General features: G+C 38.9%; 1 protein-coding gene across 3 annotated transcripts in view; it reads left to right on the forward strand.

Annotated features, from left to right (window-relative positions):
• Positions 1 to 20,599, forward strand: part of MTA3 (metastasis associated 1 family member 3) — a 137,252-nt gene extending 116,653 nt beyond the window's left edge. For 2 of the 3 annotated variants that reach the window (XM_058800999.1, XM_058800998.1), the window contains one exon: positions 16,266 to 20,599. In XM_058800999.1, coding sequence (XP_058656982.1) covers positions 16,266 to 16,401 — 136 coding nt within the window. In that variant the 3' untranslated portion in view covers positions 16,402 to 20,599. Of the gene's footprint in view, positions 1 to 3,874; positions 3,903 to 16,265 lie in introns of all 3 variants that reach the window. The other variant, XM_058801000.1, reaches the window with a different exon arrangement.
• The last annotated feature ends 939 nt before the right edge of the window (positions 20,600 to 21,538 follow it).

A 21,538-nucleotide genomic window follows, 5' to 3' on the forward strand; every position in this document is an offset into this window, starting at 1 on the left:
AGTTAGGAAAGTTAACATACTAGCACATGATAATCTGGTGGCTATTTCAACATAATTCATTATGGCACTTTTTGGATTTTTTTATGAGGAACAATTCAGAGAGAGTGGTAAGAGGCTGCTGAGTTGATGAGTTCTTAGGCTTCTGATTCCAGCCCAGATTGATAGCATTTTGAGATGTTTGATACAAAGACTTCAGTAATATCAGACTAATCCCTCGCAATTGGATCCTGAAAGTGGGACTGATTACCTTTTGAAGTTCTGGAATTTTCAATTTAATTTTTCCCCAGTTTTATAGAGAAGTGCCTGTCAAAGGATGAGAAGAGTCTTACATAGGCAGTGATCTCTCCACTGATCTGGGAGGCAGCCCAGACAACTTCCCTGGACTAGACATTTAAAATGCAGGTGGATGAAGTGTAGTGGGATGAGTCCTGGCTTTGCAAATCACTCATCTGTGATAGCTCTGCTTGTTCCCATCCTAGGAAATCCCCCTCCCCACTCCCAGGGCTGCAGACCCCATGCCCAGGCCAGGGAGAAAGCAGAGCTGTTTCTGGCTCTGTGGCCAGGGTGGGCACAAACAAGGGTCTTAGTGCTCAGGGGTCTGTGTCTGCTTCTCTTCTCCAAATAATGGACAGTTTAAAGTAACACTTGAAACCTCCTGGTATGGGGAACAGAGGGAAGTTGGACCTCACTGACACTCCTCAGTCCGGGAGGTGCCTGAACATGTGCTGCTACATCACTCTGGCAGGTGCAGGAGCAGCATAGCAGGGAATGCTTTTCAGCCTTTCAAACTCTATTTCACATGACATCTGTTCCTTGTCTTTCACAGAGGTTTTCCATTTTTTCTTTTAGTTTTTGGTGCTTTCCTGTTCTCATACCATCTCCATTGACTCCTTCCCTCACATGTGTCTCCTTTCTAATTCTTTCCTTTGATTCCTTTCACCTTTACTCAGTGATTATTTAAATCTGGGGTAGCTTGTTCTCCTCTGGGCTCTGCAAGTCTCCAGCCATTTGAGCTCCAAGTGGAAAGCCCTGCCTGGTTCTGCTGCTAGGAATGCCCCAATGTCCAAGAGAACAAGTAAATGCTCCATTCTTTGAGGGCAGCTGGAGACAGACAGCAGTGTCTGCCAGGCAGCCTGTCCTGTGATAGGAGATCACAGCTCAGCACTGCCTGGACAAAGTTGGATGCAATATAATTGCAATGGGAAGAGATGACCAGGGAGGAGATGTTTGAAAAAGCAGCACAAAATTTACCCAGTCCTGACACAGAATGAAAAAGAAACCCCACAAAAAAAGCAACAAATAAGAATAAGCTGCCAGGGAGCAGCCATTGGGTTCTGAACATGTTCTGAACACTCAGGTCAGAAATAATCATGCCATCTAAGGTCACCACTGGTTCTTCAGGGAACTTTTTTGTGCTCCATCAGGATCTAGTCTGTTTTATCATGTGAATTTGTTCATTTAAAATACATATGAGAGAGACACATGCTAATTACAGAAAAAGGAAAAATATTTTTCAGTGTAATTGAAGCTTGCAAAAAGGAAATATTTATTAGTATCGTTTGCAACAGTCCACAACAATTTTCATTTCTCTGCCCTAAAATATTTTTTTTGGTCTAGTGAATTAATGTTTAAGATGCACATTTCCATAACATATCAAGCAGGGAGTCTAGAGGGTAAATTTTCACAGAAATTTAGCTTAAAAAGCCAATAATAGACTGTTGATATTTGTGGAGGAAAAAAAAAAGAGTAATAATATTGCTCCTAGACTAAAACAGGTGGCACCAGTCTATTTCATGCTAATCAAACCCAAGATGCACATGAGAATTCTCAATTTTATTATTTATCAATAGATAAGGTAAATATCTATTGTTATCTATAAATATTATTAATGTTATACCATCATTATCTATAAATATCTATATAAGGTAAATATCTACTATATATTTATATCTATTTATTTATCTATTTATAAATATCTATTTATTAAATATTTATTTATCACTCAATTTCAGAAGAAATCTTATTAATATTAATTTTAATAATCACCCCTTCCTCTCTGAATTTAAGCAGCAGTATTATTTCTGTATAGCTCTTTTGTATCTAACTGCTCAAATATTTGAGATATTTGTACCAATGGATGTGAAATATTAAGAGCAGTGAAAATAACTATGGGAATTATATATCATCTGAACTTTCCATGGTAACCCTTGGAGTTACCCTAGAATTTTAGGGCAGTGCCCCTCTCTCTACACTCAGGCCACAGTTCAACAATGCCTGCAGGTAGTCTTAAAAATTAGTGTGAGCTTGTGTATCATGGAAACACAAGGACTGGAGTTTGCATCTAAAGGTGAACATATTTTTGGATGCTAATCTGCCCGTCTGAGTAGAACAGGAGTGTATTCTATATCAGTTGTAATGCATATCCTCATCCATTTCAGCTTTGTTTTTGTTTTTAAGATGTAGATATTTGCAAGCCATTTCCTCCCCCATTGTTTATCCGTTTCTGCACATCTGGGAAAAAATAGCAGCAGAATTCCCATTTGTGTTTCCCACCTTCCCAGCCCGATGCCCCTGCAGAGCTGGCTGCACACTAACACGGTGCTGAGCCCCAGTCCTTGCAGCCCACGGCCGCTCTTGGGGACAGACAGGGTTTTTCCATCTGTCTGCATGTTAGAGCCTTGAAGGGATCACCCTCAGGAGTTTTGTTATGTCTGTATGTGGATGTCCTTCTGACTACTGTCAGCGTGCTCAGTGAATTTTGCCAGTGAATACAGAGGTCCCCAGTTCTGCTGTTTCGTCTCTGGTGACAACCTGCACTCTTCATTCCACACCCTCCCTGGTGCCTGTGTGAGACCAGCTCCCATGGGATTTCCCTGCCCCTGATCAGACAGGCTCATAGCAGGGATTAATCAGGCAGAAAACCACATGGCAGTTTGAGAACACTTACCTTTTGATATTACATGGTAATTTTATTGACCTTTACTGGATTTAATATTTTTATATTTATTTGTATCCTCTTCAAATGAAAAAGAAATTCCTATTCCCTATTGTAAAATTACTTGCTCAAGATTTTATTGTGAAGTGCAAATCTGTTTACACAATTCATTGAAAAAGTCACTCTTTAAAGAGCCTCATGTTTATCACTGCTCACCAGAAGAGTGTCCTTACTTTTTAAAAATATCCTTAGATATTAGTCGCTGGGATTCTCCTAGCACTACGCGCATGCTTTAGGATAAGCCAGAAGTCTCCTAATTATGAAGTATTTTATTCATTTCTTTGTACTAAATCAGCTTTGCTATAAGGAATTTTTTTGGGTGATGTGGATTCTATTGTAGGCCCAATAGAGGTCAACAGAGAAAATTACCGTATGGTGAGGAACTAAATTCTTTATACAGAATTGCTGTTCTGGGAGTTAATAATTGAAAAAAATTGATCATTATCGTCTTCAGAACCTCAGTAAAATGTAATATATTGGCTTAATATATCTTGAGTTATATATGATATAAACATAACCTTTGAATCAAATTAATAATATTACTGTTGAACCATTCAATGTCAAGGGGAATATATCTGTTGATGAAAACTTTTTCTCACCAATGCTAGGTATGCAGTGTGCCTCTATTTCCTATACACAGGCTCTGTCCCTAACAGAGTGCATGTGCATGCCAGTGATCACACTTGTGTAGGGACAGCTAAAACACTGGCTGGTAAATGAATTAATTTTTTTTTCAGCATTTGCATTATAAGAAATGTGTGGAAATGTTTGGCTGCCTGCGCTATAGCAGCGGATTCTATGTGCTTCCCCTTCATGGGCCAAAAAGCATATTTGCATATAGATTTGCAGTTGAATGACTCAATGCTTGTTTCCTTTCAGTGCTGAAGCAGTTAGAAACCTTCTCACGGTAAGTGCAACTCCATTGGGAATGAGTTAACTGCAACTGCTAAAATTAGAACCTGATCTTTAGCTGGTACCAGCAGACATGGCTTCCTTTTTTTGCTGATAAAATGATGTGAGAGGCATCCCTGTGGCAGCATTATAGAGGCAATTTTCTTATCCCTCACTTCATGTTCTGTCTCCAAAAGGCAAAATCTTCCATTGATTTGTTGAGGTGCTGTGTAAGGATATTACAACTGCTGTGATAATTACCTGGTACCACTCATTTTTATTTATGCATGTCTCATAGCACACACAAAAAAGCTTAAAATCTAAAGTTGCATGTGGAGAAACAAGAGAATGTGAGGCTGACAACCATCTTCTGCAGAATGCTGAGTCTTGCTGTGCTGTCAGTGGTCTGCTTCTCATGCAGAAGTGGGGGAGAGCCACGCTGGTGCCCATCACCCTTCGTGCTCCTGCACGCGCTGCCAGCCCTCTCTGCAGTGCAGCTTTGTCCGTGGAAAACCCACCCTGTACCTGGAAACACAAACTGAAAGCCTGCTGGAACCAAAGCCCAAGTTAAGAGTTGTGGGAGACCTGCCCCTGCTCCCTCTCTCTCCCACGTTTTAATCCAGGCTTAGGCAAGGCCGTGCACAGTGCTCGAGTTGCAGCTCGTTGCCAGGAGAAAAGGGAAAACTGGGGGAGTAAGGCTTTGGTGCCTGGGGTCTGATACACACTGCAGAGCTGCAGGTCTACATCTGAGCCAGAGTTCAGTGCTAACTGTTCTGCTCCTCCTTCCTCTTCACATGTACAATTCCTATCACACAAATGTCCACGGGTATGTTTACTCTTTCCTTTACAGTTAGCCCCAACTGTGCAAAAAAAATTGTGTGCCAAAACAAAAAAAGGTGGTTTTGGCCTTTGATTTTGTAAAGATGAGGCACTTTGATTTGATCCTGGTTTTGAACTGCACCACACTTGGATACTGGGCATAGTGTATTTTCATTTCTTACCTGCATGGCACCATGGCCTTTAGACCCCAGTCCTGTAACCAGCTGCAGGAAGATGCCTGGCTGCACTTGGAGCATCAGCTGCAAGCCTGACAGTGGGATGCACCAGCTCTCTAACAAAAAGCCATATCAGCCTCCAAGGATGCAATTTTCCATCTCCTTTACTTCTGTTGTATTATATAGTTGTCATGCATCTTGAAAAGCAGGGATTACAGAATATATCCCTTAGAATTCCATTTAATCCTTGCTGATAGGATTGCAAATATCTTATTGATTGACCACGTCTGAGTCCAGGTGAACTGACAGCTCTCTCCAGTCTGTGACAATACTGGGTGTGAAGAATTTGGGGAGGAATTGTCCTTGCTACAGCTTAGGAGCCATCCTACTTGGTTAACTTCCATTCAAAGCTGTTATATGCTCATGAGAGATCATAACAGTTTCTATGAGATGTTATTTTGATCTTATTTCGTGTGGTCTATTCATGAATGCTGTGCACTGTTCACATCTTCTAAGCCATACTTTTCTGAGCCCCAGCTGAGGTGCTGTGGTATGGAATCACAAGCAGCAGTATAGAAACTAGATCATAATCTCTTACCATTCATTTCTCATTGAGCAGCTTTCACAGATCTAAAGACTTTTTTTTCTTTCAGTATTTACCTACATGATTTGTTCCTGTTGGACCCTTTATAGTACCTACTAAATCACAGTAGCGCTATTGTGATAATGCAAATGTTTGTTTTTAAAAGCAGGTTCATTCCATGGAACTAAAACAACTCATTTGAAGAAAGTGACTATTTTTTTAACTTAGGGAATCATGGCTATATACAAGGAAAACATGTTCACAAAAACCCCTCAGAGCTCAGTGTAAGTTGTGCTGCTGGATAGAGCTGGGAGATTTGAAAAACACAGACTGTTATGGGGTTTGCTTTATCAGTCTTCAGAGCAAATGGAATACAATCCAATTCTGGTTTGGAGCTGTGGATTAATCTTCTCACTGTTTAAATGGAGTTTCAGTGGCACTGCAGTAAGCTGCTTGCCCTGTTTAAAGCCACATGGCAGTGGAAGGATGTTGCATTGTTTGGAGTCTTGCCTAGGACCTGGAAAACCATGATCCAGTTCCCTGCTTCCTCACAGACCTCCCATGACAAGTCAATCAGGTCTTTTAAGTCTGTATCTCCAAGCATTTATATACCTAACTCCTCAGACACAAAATTAAGAAGGTGCTTAAGTGCTTGCTAAAAGATTTGGAAGCAAAGAACAGGTAACACCTGTTCTGAAGAATCGGATGAAGCCTCCTCATTCTTCCAGAGCACTGCTCCACATGGAGCAGGTCAGAAGCCTTAGAGGGAATCTTCTTTCAAAGAAAACTCTTTACCTTTATTGGTAATGAAGTCTCATGGAAATGCCACCCACAGGAATCCAAAAGCTGTTGACTGAAACTGGATGATTTGTTAGTTTCAGGGATGTCTGCGCTGATTAGCAGGTGAAAATTAATTAGCACAGAGCTTTGGTGATGACTGCAGGGAGGCTGAGGCTAGGAACAGATGGCTGTAAATGACCTAGTTACTGCTGCCTGGAAAGTCACACCTTTGGCTCTTGTGAAATGATCCTGCCCTGTTGTGAGCAGAAATTCAAATATGCTGCCTCTCCAGGGGGGCTTGGATACCAAAGTTTGCTTTGAATTTGCATCTTAGGTCAGAGCTTGAATGTGGCTAATTCACATGGCTCAGCTAAAAAACAAAGGTGCATTTAAAAGGGTCACTCAGCCACTTGCAATCTTCTCCACTGCCACTGACAAATGTTCTCTCACATTCATACAGTAGGTGCAGAAATAGCCAGAAAATTTTATATTTGGGAAGGGAAATACAATTTCCAAAATAAGCCCTTTTGTAAAATTTTGTTGTCTTGGGAAACTTGGGAGGGAAACAAAACCTCAACAATTTATATGAAATACAGGGACAATAAATGCATTAAGGATTGCCTTAAACATAGATGTTGCTGGAGAAGCTCCTATACAAGCACTTGACTTTTCCAAAACCAATGTTTTCTTTGGTGGACCTTCCAGACCCAATTCAGCAACGCCCTTAAATCTAATCCTGAGCTCAGTCCATCAGCTAGAGTACATCACGTAGTCACCAATACACCCTATATGTCTGAGGTTAGATTGGGATGCCATGCATCTTTAACCTGTTCTTTTAACCTGTTTTCTTAAAGTTCTTGACAAATTTAGAGTTTCCTGCAGTATGGTTGGCAAGGTTTCAAAAGGTTTTTTTCAGAAGCTGTTTTTTGTGTTTGCACAGAGGATTTGATGTAGCTGAACCCAATCCTCTTTATCGAACGTTTTAACTGAAAGTCTTTGGGCTTAGCTTTTTGTTAGCTTGCTGCTTAGCTTTTTCCTAAATCCACATACCCAGTGGGAATGTGTCATCTTGTAATATTTGGCTGCCTTCTATTGTGGGAGTTAAAACCAATTTGGTTTTGAACAAGAAGAAATTTTTCTATAAATAAGCATCTTTGTATGGGAAGCCAATTTCTCTGGGAAACAAAGCAAAATAAAAATGCAAACTTGTTAGACCAACATGCTTAATATCAAAGTAAAGATAGAGATAACATTAATTATACAATTGTTACCTATAGTGAGGCTAGAGTAACATCAGCTTAGGGCTAAAATTAGTCCACTCTCACCATTCCTATGCACAAACCCTATTAGTTTCTCACATTAGATCTTAGATACTGATGATTGTAATCCTCAAATACTGTTCAATATCACTGTTCAGATATATTTTTCACTTTTTATGATTCCGGTGCTATGTGAGCAATAACTCATAGAAGCTAGACACACAGTTAAGAATTATTTCATCTAAAGGCAGAGAAATACACAGCAATAATGTACATGTAGGCAGGAAAATCATGTAAGTCCTGTGGTGAGCACATTGTTGCTAAAGTTAAATAGCAAAAAAGATTATAAAATTGTACTGTGGTATGTTCAAAAATATGGTGTCAGTGATCCTCACATTCTTAAAATTCACACAGATCTGCCCACTAAATTTAATTTCTAAGTTGTCCTCCATCAGAGTCTTAATTTCAAATTACAGATAGAGGATTTAATTCTGAATTAGTCCATATTTCATTGTATCTGTTTAATAATTCATTCTCAATACTTTCCCTGACAGTTTGGGTTTTTTTTAAACTCATGACCTTCTGGCATAAATGTAGGTAAGGCTACATTTATGTAGGTAAGGCTACAAAAACAAGCATTAGTTGGTCTCTTTTTGTGAAAAAAGCTTGCATAAGTAACTACACAGGCATTTTAAATATAAAATACCATGGAGAACATATTGACTGTGACTGTGAAAGTCAATCACAGAGATAACTAACAGCTCTTGTCAAACATCTAAGGAGATTTGACTGTCTGTTTTTGTAACTTGTGCTATGAGTAGAGGCTAAAACATTTACTTGACAAAATACTATTCAAGTGTTTTTCTTGTAAAGAAAATACAGATCCAAACTTTAAAATTCCGAGGTTGCCTCTTGTTGTGAGACACCAGACAGTAATTTAATTCAGCCTTTCTCTAGCTCCACCATTTTGTAAACTTGAGTGATATTGGTGTACACCTACTCTTTAGGATGCTGTGCAGTTTTTAAATAGCCAGTCCCACAAGAACTATGAGATACTGATGTGAAAAGTGCTGGCCATAAATGTGGAGAACAGGATGAGTGGCAGAAAATGAACTTGACCTTTGCTCGCACAAATATTTTTAAAAATTTTTAAAAAATTTAAAAAATCTTCAACCTTTGACATGAAAATGACGGTAGAGATCAGCATCAAATCATTCTATGGCAAAGCTTTCCTCTGTCGATGTCACACTACATATTTCTAATCCATATTCTGCACTGGAGCTTCTGTGTGTAGAGAAATGCTGATTATGCAAGAGGTTGATGGTGTGAAGAAATGCCCCAGGGGATGGGCTTGTGAGGGAAATTTGGCTCTCCAACTGTTTCTGGTAAGACTGAATAATTTTTATTTTTCAGCCCTTCCTTAATAGCAAGTATCCAGGATGCCAAGAACCTCCTCCAAATATACCCTATTGGTACATATGTTATTCCAGGAAAAGTGTATGCATAATTGATAAAATGGAAGCATATTGTCAATCTTTTTGAGCCTCAGGTAATATTATAAGCTGTAATATTGTAAATCACCGTGTGCTCTAATATTGTAAATCACAGCGTTCAGGCCAAAAACTTCATTGAATAAGCAAGGTAAGAAAAGAAAGACAGAAAAAGACTAATAATATTGTAGAAGTATAGCATCTCTTTTTTTTTTTTTCCTATGAAAAATATAATAGGGAGTTTTCTGTTATCTTGGACTTAAATAAGTATATTTAGTTGACACAACATTTTTGAAAGTTTTCCATGCAGTATTTAATGTTGCTGGGGAAATGGCACTTAATTTTTGTAGCTCAAGGCCGGAAACAGAAGTTGTATATTCTGTACCTTTTTGACATCTTAGAGTCTGGGATAATGCTGTAATTGTGAATTAACATGCAAGGTGTTTGGGGAGTAGTTGAGAACAACATTGTGCTCCACTGTTAGCCAGCTTGCTCTGGTGCACCTTCTCTTTAGGTTCTTGCTTGTCTCAGGAAAAATTATATGCTTCCAGGTGGGTAATTTTTTTATCTCATAGCAGGTGATGTTTAATCAATATACAGAATAGCCATCCTGCTGCAGAATAAATAGATGATTTTGAAAATTCTTCTTGGTAGAGTAGGAATTCATCTTCACCCTGCTGATATAGTTAGGAAAAATAAAGGATTTGCCTTGAAATCTGCTGGTGTTTGTGCCTGTGAGCTGTGGAAGGATTTCTGGCTCCCTGGATTCCCAGAGTGTATTGACACATCTGCAGTGATCTGTGTGTCCGTCCCAGGGAGGAGAGGTTAAGCAACTCTTTATTGGCTAAAGCAGGCTTCCTGCCTTGCAGGCTCTGCAGGGTAAGGTAACTAAGGGGAGGCTAATGAATTTCAGATAAAGTGCAGAGCAGCTGTCCTGTAGTTCAGGTTACAAGTCTTTTGTAGCCTGAGCCATTGTTTTGTTTGAAGGAGTGTCAATAATTTACTTTTTTACCCATTCCATCAAGCTTCCTTTGCTAGGACTTAGTAGTTCTATTGCACTCTACAAAGTTGGATACTGGTGAAATGCCATGAATTCTAAGAGAGGCTTTTCTCCCTTCCTTGAGGGAAGGACTGTTTGAGGAACACAGCCCTGTGCATGGCTCTGCCATCATCACTGCTGTGTGTGAGGTGCTGTCTCTGCTGAGCTTTGCGAGCTCAAAACACAGGGAAAGTTCATGTTCAGTCTGTGGTGTCCATCATTCCTACCAACTAGATCATGGAGTTTTCCAACTCTTTCTACCCCTGGAAGGGCCTCTGTGCTTCTGGCTTCTGTGAGAAGTCAGCCCTGCACCCAAACTGATGTGTCACCTTTGTTGTCTCAGCAGTAGGTAACCTTAGCCTCCTGGTGCTAAATACCAGGCTCACAGGTGAACTGTGAGGACAATCTCACTGCTGATTGTTGGGATGGAGATTTATTCATCATGCCATGACCAGTGTATGACAGCATCTCTTCATAATGTTTCTTAGGGGTTAGAAGTTTTTTTCAGTTCCAGTATTCAACTGAAAAATGAATAGTGGTGCTGAGAGTAGGACTTTGTTTCTTTAATTCCTTCTCTACTAAAGCACTTTAGAATGTTAATGAAATATTTTCAGGGGAAATGAAAATATGGAAAAATCTATTGAACTAGTTGATTGTTCCAAAAGTCATGACAGTTGTTTGCAATTAAACTCTATCGAAATAATTGCCACAGTAGATATTTCAATAGTAGATCAACCTGTTGTTCCAGGCACTCTAGAAATGCACATAAAGAGATGATTTATGCTCCAAGGTGATTTTGATTGAAATCAGCAGCAGGTAAAAAGAGACAGAGGTGGCTTTTACCATACAGTAGGTCAGGCATGGCACAGCCATAGAAGTCTGTGCTTTAAACCCTTGACCTGGGATTTCTCCTCCCAATAAAGAAAATGCTTTAACCCCATTATTAATGGCCTTCTATACATACATAGTATCTATAAGCTCTTGCTTTGAAACACAAAACATGGGAGACCCCCTCAAGATGATGCAGTACTTGAAAAAATACATTATCTTAAGCTGCTTAGGAAGATCTGATGCTGTAATTAGTAACTGATGTGTCTAAAAGTTATTCTTCATAGAGAACAGTGTTCTATTGCTCCATAAATATTGATAAAATAATGGCAGATAAACACTAGCAAAGGAAAACATTTCCTTGCTAGGAGGAGAAAAATAAGATAAGCTCTTAAAACATTTAAATAATGTTGGCGTGTCTACAGCAGCACCTCTTTAATCTCATAAAGGTTATATCACTCTATCTGCCATCTGCATGGGTTTTATAATGCAGCTATGTGGCTCATGGCAACAGCCTTCCAATAGTCCCATGCTTATTAAAGTCTTCCCTTTTGTTTTTATAAATTACCACTTCCTAAGGCCCTTATTTTTAAAAGGTGTATCAGTGTCAACCCACTCCTGCCTTCCAAAACTATTTTTAACTCGTTTCTGTCATGTTGAGGTTCGCTTAAAATTGAATGCAATATGGGAAAGTTTCATCCTGAAATGTTGAGGGGGAAAACAAAATCTAAAGCAGCAAGCCAAAGAGTTAAATGAAATACTTCTCATGAGTCCTTCAGTCAGTAACATGTCAGGTTTCTAAGGATCTGTGCCTACAGCTTCATCCCAGTTAAATTCTCTTTCAGCAGGCAGCACTGCACACATTATGGCATTTCACTACGTTTAAAACCTGTTGAAATTAATAAAAAGCCTATCAACTTTCTAGGATAGTACCCCCTCCTGTAATTTAATTCACTGAATAGTTAAAATATACCTCTGGATAAGAGAAGCCTTCAGAGGAATAAGTGATTATTTAATCTAATAACCACCAAGGAATTATGGTTATTCTTTTAAATACTTGTTTTTTCTAAGTGGCCTTGATTTTGCACCAAAAATTTAGATTGCACAAAATTTATATTGCCCTGGAACAGCAGCAACTTCACAAACATTTCTGTAGAATACGTTTTCTTCCTTGTTTTCTTTCTGAATGGCTCTGTGGTTAGACTGATTGCAAGTTTCACACATAATTTGTGCCAGAACACAAAATTCTGCCAGCGTTGGCAGTATTTATGCATCTAGCACATTTATGTCGCTGTTTACACTTGGAAAGTCGTAGCAGAATACTTCACCCCAATGGAGAGATTATATGGAATTTCAACTATGATTGTGCAGGAAATCAGTTTTCTTATGCCTGCTGCTGACCTGGGGGTGCTCCTTGTGCTCCCAGCAATTGGATAACAATACATTTCCACATCACCAGTCCTTACATATGAGGATGTTGCTCAAATGTCATCAGTCTAAGAAAGACTCAGGCAAAAATATCAAACTAATTTAGGGAGAGTGAGGAAAACAAAACTGCGTCCTTGAGTTTCAGACTCTGTAGCCAGGTTTGTATTAGGTAATAGTGTATTTTTAGTGGAAACAGAGCACCAAAAGCAATCCTGGACCTTGATATTTAAGAGGAGTTATGGGCATCTCACAAGTGTATGTATGTTGAAGGCAATTCCTCTTCCTAGGAAAAGGTTTCTTTCAAAACAAGGTTTGTCATCTGCTGAAATATCAGCAGGCATTTGCATGCAATTAATTTCTTTCACTGTGTAACTTCTTGCATAACTTGTATTTATTTAATATTGCTTCTTAAGTCCTGTTGGTACAGTTGATAAGACCAAAGTCAGTGCAGTCATCACAACTCTGAGTCCAATGCAGAGGAGGCAACATGGATGCACAACAGTTTATATATAGCACACAGTAACAGTCTGTATCAACAAACTTAAAGCAGGCAATGCCTTCCAGTCCTACTAGAAAACGCTTGCAAACACAGTCTTGACTAATGCCAGTTGGAGGCCTCTCTTTATGCGACTCAAGTTTAAAAATTGATGCTGTCGTAGTGTGTGGCAGAATTAGAGAAGGGAACTTTGAATCAGCTTTTGCAAATGTGAAATTTTGCTCCCAGTTATCCTATTCCTGAGAAATCTGGACAGAATAGATTATATAGGATTGTGCTTCACTTCAGCAGATGGTGAGTTACATGGAACACACTTGGATCCTGAGAAAGGGTTGGTTAATTGTAATGACTCTCCCAATTAAATTTAAGCATGGCATAAATGCCCTGTACAGCCTAACTATTGTTTCTACCCCTGAGGTTCCAGTCTGTGTATGAAACTTGAACACGGTCATTAGGTTTTCATCTAGACCTCTAGTAAGGCTTATGTACATTTACATATTTCCCTGACTATGTGCCAAGGGTTTTGTCTATCTTTATCTGCAGCTACTATATGAAGTGTCATGCAGACATAAAAAATGTGTATTATTCCTACATTACACCAGTGCATCACATTTTACCTCAAAATGGCACAGTGGGCTTTACATACTGATTCCCTATTAAATATTTAGCTCATTCTCATACCTTTGGTCTCAAGAAGACTGGAAATTCAAAGCAAATGCTTTAAAATACTTTTGAATTAACTTTTCAAGCCTGTAATGCATTATGCTTCAAGAACGAGTACAAAAGTCAAAGAAAAAAAAAAAGGGGGAAGTGGCAATTAATCTGTCCTAACAACTGCAAAGGATGTTACCAACAATACAGATATTAAAGCCATTTATTGCCATTGCCAGATAAAAGCTTGATGTAATTAAAACATATGGCTGGTATTAACTGAAAGAGGGACAGGAAATTGAGCATTAAAATTGACTCTGCCCTTAGTTCAGTGTATCTTTGAGGGAGGGCAATGTGCTGTGAGTGAAAGGGTGACAACAATTTTATCTTTGAATATCCTGTCTTTTGTCAGCTATTATTGCAACCTGCATGTTCAAGTGTTAAAAAGACTCTGAAGAATTATGAAACCTGATGAATGTGTCTCAAAAGGCTAGACTGTATTTAGATGCTAAATTCTTCTATAATTTTTGCAGTAAAAAGAACAGTTTTGGCTTTTAAAAAATGATTGTTTAAATATAACATGTAATGCAGTCAGTGGAAATTTCCATTCTTCCAGTTTTATTTCTGAAAGGCTGTATCCCAGAAAGACAATTTCTAGAAGTATTTTCACAATTCTGTTTAAGCAGAAGTGCTGGATTGACTCTTAAGAGTGCCTAGCAGATTAGTTTTTTCTGACAGTATATAGAGCTAGTTTCTTTTATACTCAGTGAGGAGTTTACTGTTTGTGGCTTGCTTGATAAAATAATGTAATGACCTTTTTGTTATGCCTTTCTTTGTGTTGGTTTTGAACTAGTGGTTAATGGGAATACCTGTATCTTTTACTTTACAATTAGTCATTATTTTGTATGGACAGTAATCTCAAGTCCTTTACTGTCCTTACATGTAGTGTCAGCTGCAAATTACTTTCAGGAACCTCTAGGCAGTTTATAAAGTTGCCTTATTAAAAATTCAGTAGGGTAAGCAATGATCTGATATTACTTGAACCTTGCGCTTCTCAAATGATTAATGACCACATTCTGTAAACAAAGATAAAGTTTTGCAAACAAATACTTCTGTAAGGTTTTGTGGAGATGGTCCCCCTTAGTGATCGGTGTGGGTAATAGCTATTGTCTATTCACATGAATTCATAAAGCCTGGCTATCTCGTTATTTTAGATAGAAACATTTCTGCCAGTCTAAGATTACATTTCTATGCTTTTACCATTCTGGAAGATATGCAGTATCTTTGCAATCAATTAAATATCTTTTTTTGCCTAATTTAAGATGAACATATAAAGCAAATACTCAAGCAATAAATTTTTTTTCCTCAGTGGCATTGGGTGAAAAGCTGAAACCGAACTTTCTGGTGATTCCTCTTCTTTTCTTCTGTTTTGCTTATTGCTGAATGGTGCTAAAGCCTAATTTGGTATATCAGGACATGAAGATATCCTTCTTTCAAAATGAAATACATCTCTGAACCTTTAAAATATATTAACCAAAACAGATGTATTTTTCAGGCTCCCTTTAACTTCTAATAGCAGAGTATATTCTTCTGCTTTTTGCATGTTTGGTTTTTTCCCCCTTATGTGCTCTTCTGTGGCCCAGTTAACATGGAAGCTCACATCCCTGGGGACCACTCAAGCTGTAACTAACTAGTAGCAAACTAATGTTTGAAATTTAATATACCAATCGCTATTTTAGAATTCAATAGAATTTATTTACAGCTGATCATGTATTTTCAATGTCATGTGCCACCATTTTTCAGTTTCAGAGGTAACAGCCCACTTAGATGAAAGGGAAAAACCACTCCTTGAGTTACCATCTCAGAACCTTGATACAGGTAGGCACCTCATCACCCTGTAGTTTGTAGGTCACATTTTCAAGTCAAAAAGTTTGAATTAGAAAGCCTGGTCTCATTAAGTATTAGAGGCCTCAGTTCGCTTTAATTCATTTCCATAAGCTCAAAATCCCTATAATTTGTAAAACTACCGAAACAAAGGCTGGGATTCTTCAGTAAATTCAGAAAATAGGTCATTTTCCAGCAGCATCTAATGTTCAGGTCTCTGCCACTGAAGATGGTTCTTGGCATACTCTGTGTGTACCTTTTCTGATACCATACTCTGGATACCCTCAGCATTGTGGTTATTGACTTATACTAGTAAAGAGACAGAGCAGTTGAAACATAACAAGTATTTATGCCTCAAAATTAACTATCCTTGGATAGTTAGGATTACAATACAAACAACATGGCCACCTGGAGTTAATATGTTTCATTTATCAGCTGAAAGTCAAAGGTGAAAATGAATTTACTGCCCCTGAATGGCCCTAGTAAAAATGTCCAGAGCTGTGGGTCATGTGTTATCTGTGGAAGTGGTACAGTGTAAATAACAACAATTGCTCCCACCTTTACAGAGATAGCATGTTCATTGGGTGCTAACACAGTCCTTTCTTCTGTGGTCCTTCATTCCACTACCGATATCACATGTGAGGATTCACTACCTGGCATTCTGGCCCAAGATTTCATGTAATCAAATATTATTATTCAAGTATTATCTAACACCAATTCACTTTTCGATGAACCATTATCAGACAAGTCTGAATCATCACTTGCTGGACAGGGCTGACTCTTGTTGACTGCAAGTCTCTTTTTCCATGAACTAGCCTCCCTGCTCTGGTAAGAGTATTTGTTATGTTTGTTATTGGCTCTTGTGCAGTCTTCTGTTAAAGACTGAGATTTATCTCTTCTGTTGTCTCTCTCTTCCTCCCCTCCTTTCCTCCTTCCCTCCTTACAGAAAAATCCGTAAGAAGTTCACCAGGTCACAGCTGAAAAGAGCTTCCAGAACACCTTGTTCTCCGATCCTTGCAAAGACAAAGTCTCTCATGAACAATAGGCAGGCCCCAACAGAGCCAGGACCCATCATACACTGAAGATATAACAGCATCAGCACCATAATAATGTCAAAATCATGTCTAATTGTGAATTCAGACGTAACAGGACTTCCCACATCTCTGTGACAGAAATGTTGTGTGGACATATTGTGGCCGGGTTCTGTGTTCTGGGCAGGATCCAACAGCAGCCCTTGTTTTCCCTCATCTCTGCCAGGGCTACTTCTGGTTCACTGTACAGGCCTATCCTGGATTCCCTCTGTTCCCAGGCAACGGTGTTGGCTGGTCAGGGAGGGGCTGTTTGCACTGCTCCCACTGAATGAATGCAGAGTCCACCCATCACATTTGTCTATGCCTTCTTGTGGCTCAACAAAAAATATGCAGCTTTCAAAATCATTGCAGTGTCTTTAAAATGGGATTTAGCCTTGAGGTGTTGCATTTTCAAACAGAACTGCAAACTTGGAGTGTTCTTATTTTTCAGTATTGGCTTGAGTCACCTTGGGTTTGATTTTCTATACTGAATGTCCACAAGGACAAGGTATTGTTCAGCAGTTCTGAAACTTAGACTGAATTAGGAAATGTCCATCATTAGTGTCCAATTTTGAAAATGTTGGCCATATTAGCTGTGTTTAAATCCTGGAAAGTATGATGTGTGACAGTAAATATCCAGCCAGACTAGGTGCATGTGTAGGAACTGGTCCCATTGTCTCTGTATTTGAAAACATCTGCCTATTTCTTTGGGTATTTTTTGCATTTCTTGAAGCCTATTCTGAATAGTGAAAACCAGCAGAACACCATTCCCAGAAGACATGAAGAAACAGTTTATTTCCTATTAGTAATATCTCTCCACAAAATAATTTCTACATTTTTATATGTCTGGATAAAGAGGTCTTGCAGAATGCTTTGAATTCATAAATGTAAGGCTACAGGTGGATACTTACCATGGAGAGATGATGTGCCTTTTGTAACTTCTTGTAGGAAACTGTCAGTCTCCCTGAAGGTGGGAATGGCAACAGAGGCAGGTCTTTTATTTCTACTCAGGTACTTACAGGTGAACAATCTCTGCCCTACTTTGAAATCCAGAGAAATCCAGTGTGGAGCACTGCTGTGTGAACCTAGGGATATATCAACCATCTGAGGCAAGTTGTCCTTCAACAGGATTGGATTCCATATGGCTTTAAAGATGTGGTCAGACACTGAACACATCATAGCAAACTGAGATGAGCTTCAAGACTTTTTTTTTTCTCTCTGTTTACCAGATAGCTCCAACAGCATAGTACAGATGTGAGGTTTTCATCCAGTTGTGGGCGTGCACCCAGCTTTGTGGTTAGAAAGACAAGGATGTAAGTGACATCTCATGCTTCTGGGTGATCGCCCAAAAATTATTTCCCCCCATGCATTTTATTGTTTCAGTCTGAAAGAGCATCTGTGATCTCAGCCTAAAACTAGCCATACTCTCCATGTAGGATTTTTTGAGCTCCTAAGACAGTGACCCAGATGCTTCCTCAAAGAAGAAAGCACTCTGACCTCTTGAAGGGACTTGCTGATGATTTTCCATAATGATGGATACAGGTCTTGTCCACTGTCCTTCACCAGCAAGAAAAGGATGGATACAAGGAGAGGTTGATGACATGGAGTGCTTGCTCCTAGTGCCCTGAACATTTTAGCAAATGTCATTGATTCAGATTCAGTTGGAGAAGACCTGGGATTCATCTACCTACAGTACTTTCCAGTAGCCATTGAAATGTGCAGCTCTAGAAGTCTTCTAGGCACCGGATCTGCATTTTCCTCTAAACAGGAGGGCTTTTTATCAGATAGCTGAATGGAGACAACTTACTCTTATTAGTAAGAATTGCCTTTATTAACTGCAACATATGGAAACACCTTCTGTATAATAGCTTCCTCACCCATTAGAATAAAGAGAACATGATTATTCAGCAATCTGTTTGACTGAAAGTATGAAAAACATGAACATAACGAGCTTTGTCTCCCTCAGACATCACTGAAATCACACACAGCAGACTCATTTTCCAAGTGTTGTTAGCTGTAAGGTGGTAGATTTTTTTACCCTGCCTTATTAAGCCTGTACTCAAATGATTTCTTTTAGTCAGTGTGCTCCAGTGTCTAGACAGTATTTTGTAGAATCTGTGTGTTCCTGCTTTTGACAAAAAGTATTAGTATATGTAATAGTCTGATGTGGAGTCATTTTTTGTTCTTTCCCTCTGAGGAGAGAGTGACTGGTAACACAGCTCCCTGTCAGCAGCCAGCTGCCTGGTACCATTATCTTTTGCATCAAATAACCAAGGTAAGGAAGAATCCTTTGCAGCTCTAAGCTGAGGTGCTTCCTCTGGATACACTGGAAATAATCTTCCACCTCTGCCCAGCAGAGCCATTCCCCAGGCTACAACAGCCCAGCCTTGGGGTGGGTAAGGCCTGGAGGAGACTGATGGCTGGAACAACTTCTGCTCTGTCCTTCAGCAGTTCTGCATGCAGCTGCAGAGGGACATCCTCTCTCCTACACTGCCCACAGTGCACAGAGAAACGGCACACCAGGCATTGCACCTTAGCTTTTACCTGCTCTCTTCATCTGTCCCTCAAGATGTTCTCCAGAGATGAATGCAGGATTTACCCGTGAATTTTGACTGAGAGTGTGGATGGAAGATGTGCTCAAATTGTGTTCCTCCTGCTGGGTTTGGGCATAATGATTTAAATTTTTGTAGGAATTGTGAAATTCCTCATCACAATATCATGCAATTCCATGCTTCTGTTGAGTTAAAATATTTTTCACTGGCTGTGACCGAAGATTCCTCTGTAAACTGAAACAGTATATCCACAACAAATCGGAGCTCTGTACTTCTTTATCAGTCTTCCCAAGTTACTTATTTTAAAACCAGCCAACATATATCAGTCATCAACAACAACACTGAGTATAAACATGAACCTTGTAAGCAAGGACAAGAAGTTTGGTACTTGTCATGATATGAGAGAATCAAGGCAGCAACAGCACTGCATTTACAATATGATTTCTTTTTCTGTTAGCTAAATAAGAAATCCTTCTGAAAATTTGCCTCTCTACTTACAAATATGGGGCTAAAAAAACATGTGAAATGCACAATGTCTTTGTGTCCAGAGGCCTCATGCAGAATGTAGGAGGATTTTTTTAATGTTTAAAATGTCTATGTTGCCATTTTCAACTTTATAGCTGCTCTGCTTTCTTGAAGTACTGTGTGTACTCTTTTCAGATTATTTTTTAAAGGCCCCAACTTAGTGGTGGAGATTTGATTCTGTAGGATGGTAAAGAATGTTTTGAAATACTTGAAATTGCCTGAAATGTGTTGGTCATATGAAAACATCTTTAAAACCGGTATTTTGATTAAAGGCAAATATAGCCTTTGTTTCTGCAGTGCAAGCCTTGCAGCATATTATGAAAAACTGGGAATTGGAAGTAAAATGTAGAACAAACAAGGAGTAGAAATGGTGAAATGGAGCCTGCACTTACATAATGTGCACTTTTTTTAGTAATCTAAAGTAAGATTTATTTTTTTTAATAAATATAATTTCAACAGAGATACTTTCCTAATTATGAAGGCTTAAATAAAATGGAATGGCTGCACAGTAGTTTCTGATATAGTTACAGTATAAAACGCCACAACCTTTTGCAGAGAACAATTATAGTCCTTCAGAAATACTATATTACTGGACACAGTGTCTTTATGTATATGTACTGCTATGGAATTGTTAGAATCCTTTGGAAATTTCAGCAAAATAATATTCATTTTTCATTTTCTTTTGAACCTTCTTTATGTAAACCTGTGTCTTCATAAGCCAGAGGAGTTGTCAAAAGATCTGAGTTTATATAACTGCATAGTGGATTTTTTTGGAGTAAGTCAGGACTTTTTTATTCAAATGTTGCATGTTGAGGGAGGAAACCTAATTTTGGAATACATGGGTTTTGGATAAGAGTTTTGAGGTTGTACTATATAGTGATCAACAAATTTGCAGAATATGCTCCTGTTGCTCATAAAGATTTAACAGTTGGTATTGAAAAACTGTATTGATTAAATAAAAAAAAGTAAAAATTAAAGAGTTGTCTTTTAAAATTTCTGCTCTTTAGATTAAAAGTGAATTTCTCAATGGAATGGTAAAACTGGGAAGCTCAGTGTTGGGTGTTTGAGAATGTGGAGCACCTTAGAATGAAACAGTACTATTTGATTTGCATTAAAGTGTCTTTGTGTACAAACTCTGTGACTCTTGGCCCTTTTTGCAGGAAACAAAATTTCTACATTGGTGTTTTACAGTAGACTATTGAATAGTCAAAAGACTGAAGATTGGTGAACTACATGAGATTTTAAAACACAAGTAGGTAATGAGGGGATGAGGAGAGAAGACTCAGAATTTGGGGAAAGTGAGACACGAGGTATTGGTCCTTACACTGGAGCACCAGAAGGCTGCTTAGGATTGGACTGAAATCTAGGCAAGATGACTCATAGCCCACAAAAGCAATATTAGAAGCTACAGTGCATTGCAGTCTCCAGTGAACTGGCCCATCTAAACTTCTCAGGTTGGTATTAGCATCAAAAAACTTTGTATCTTCATTGGGTAGCACCTGGAACTGGTGGCTTCTATGTAAATATGGAACATTATCTGAGTCCTCTTCTTTAATGACATCTAAGGTAATTTCTGCAAATTAATTGGATTTTTTTTCCAGAGGAGAATCATATAAAGGTCTTATGAACAGAGGTAAGGACTGCTGCTTCACAGGTTTGTTCAAGTCAACTGTTTCCATCCCCTAATTCCCCAGTCTGTCCTGGGGATTGCAGGATGTTTAGTCCACAGGCTAAATACTGTTTCAAATGTCTGTTTTAGAATGGATTACTTTTTTCTCCTTCCCTTCCCTCCACCATCTCCCCCAAAGAGATGCCTGTGTAGATCCAAGTAGAAGAGCTCAAGTTCTTCTGTGGTGTTTGGATTTAATAGGCAAGATGAGTTGTATTCACTAGTCCTTCTGGGTGTAGAGCTTTGGTATCAGGGAGGGGATAATCTCTGGAAGCAGTCCTTTGCTGGCAGAGCTGAGGAACTGGGAATCTCTTCAAGCAGGCTTGGACAGGCTCACAAGGAATCTCAGTAAAATAGGAGGAGGTCCTAGGGACTCCTTGCTTTCAAAGTATGGCTGTACAGC

Source organism: Ammospiza caudacuta, chromosome 3 (assembly GCF_027887145.1).
Source record: "Ammospiza caudacuta isolate bAmmCau1 chromosome 3, bAmmCau1.pri, whole genome shotgun sequence".
NCBI lineage: Eukaryota > Metazoa > Chordata > Aves > Passeriformes > Passerellidae > Ammospiza > Ammospiza caudacuta.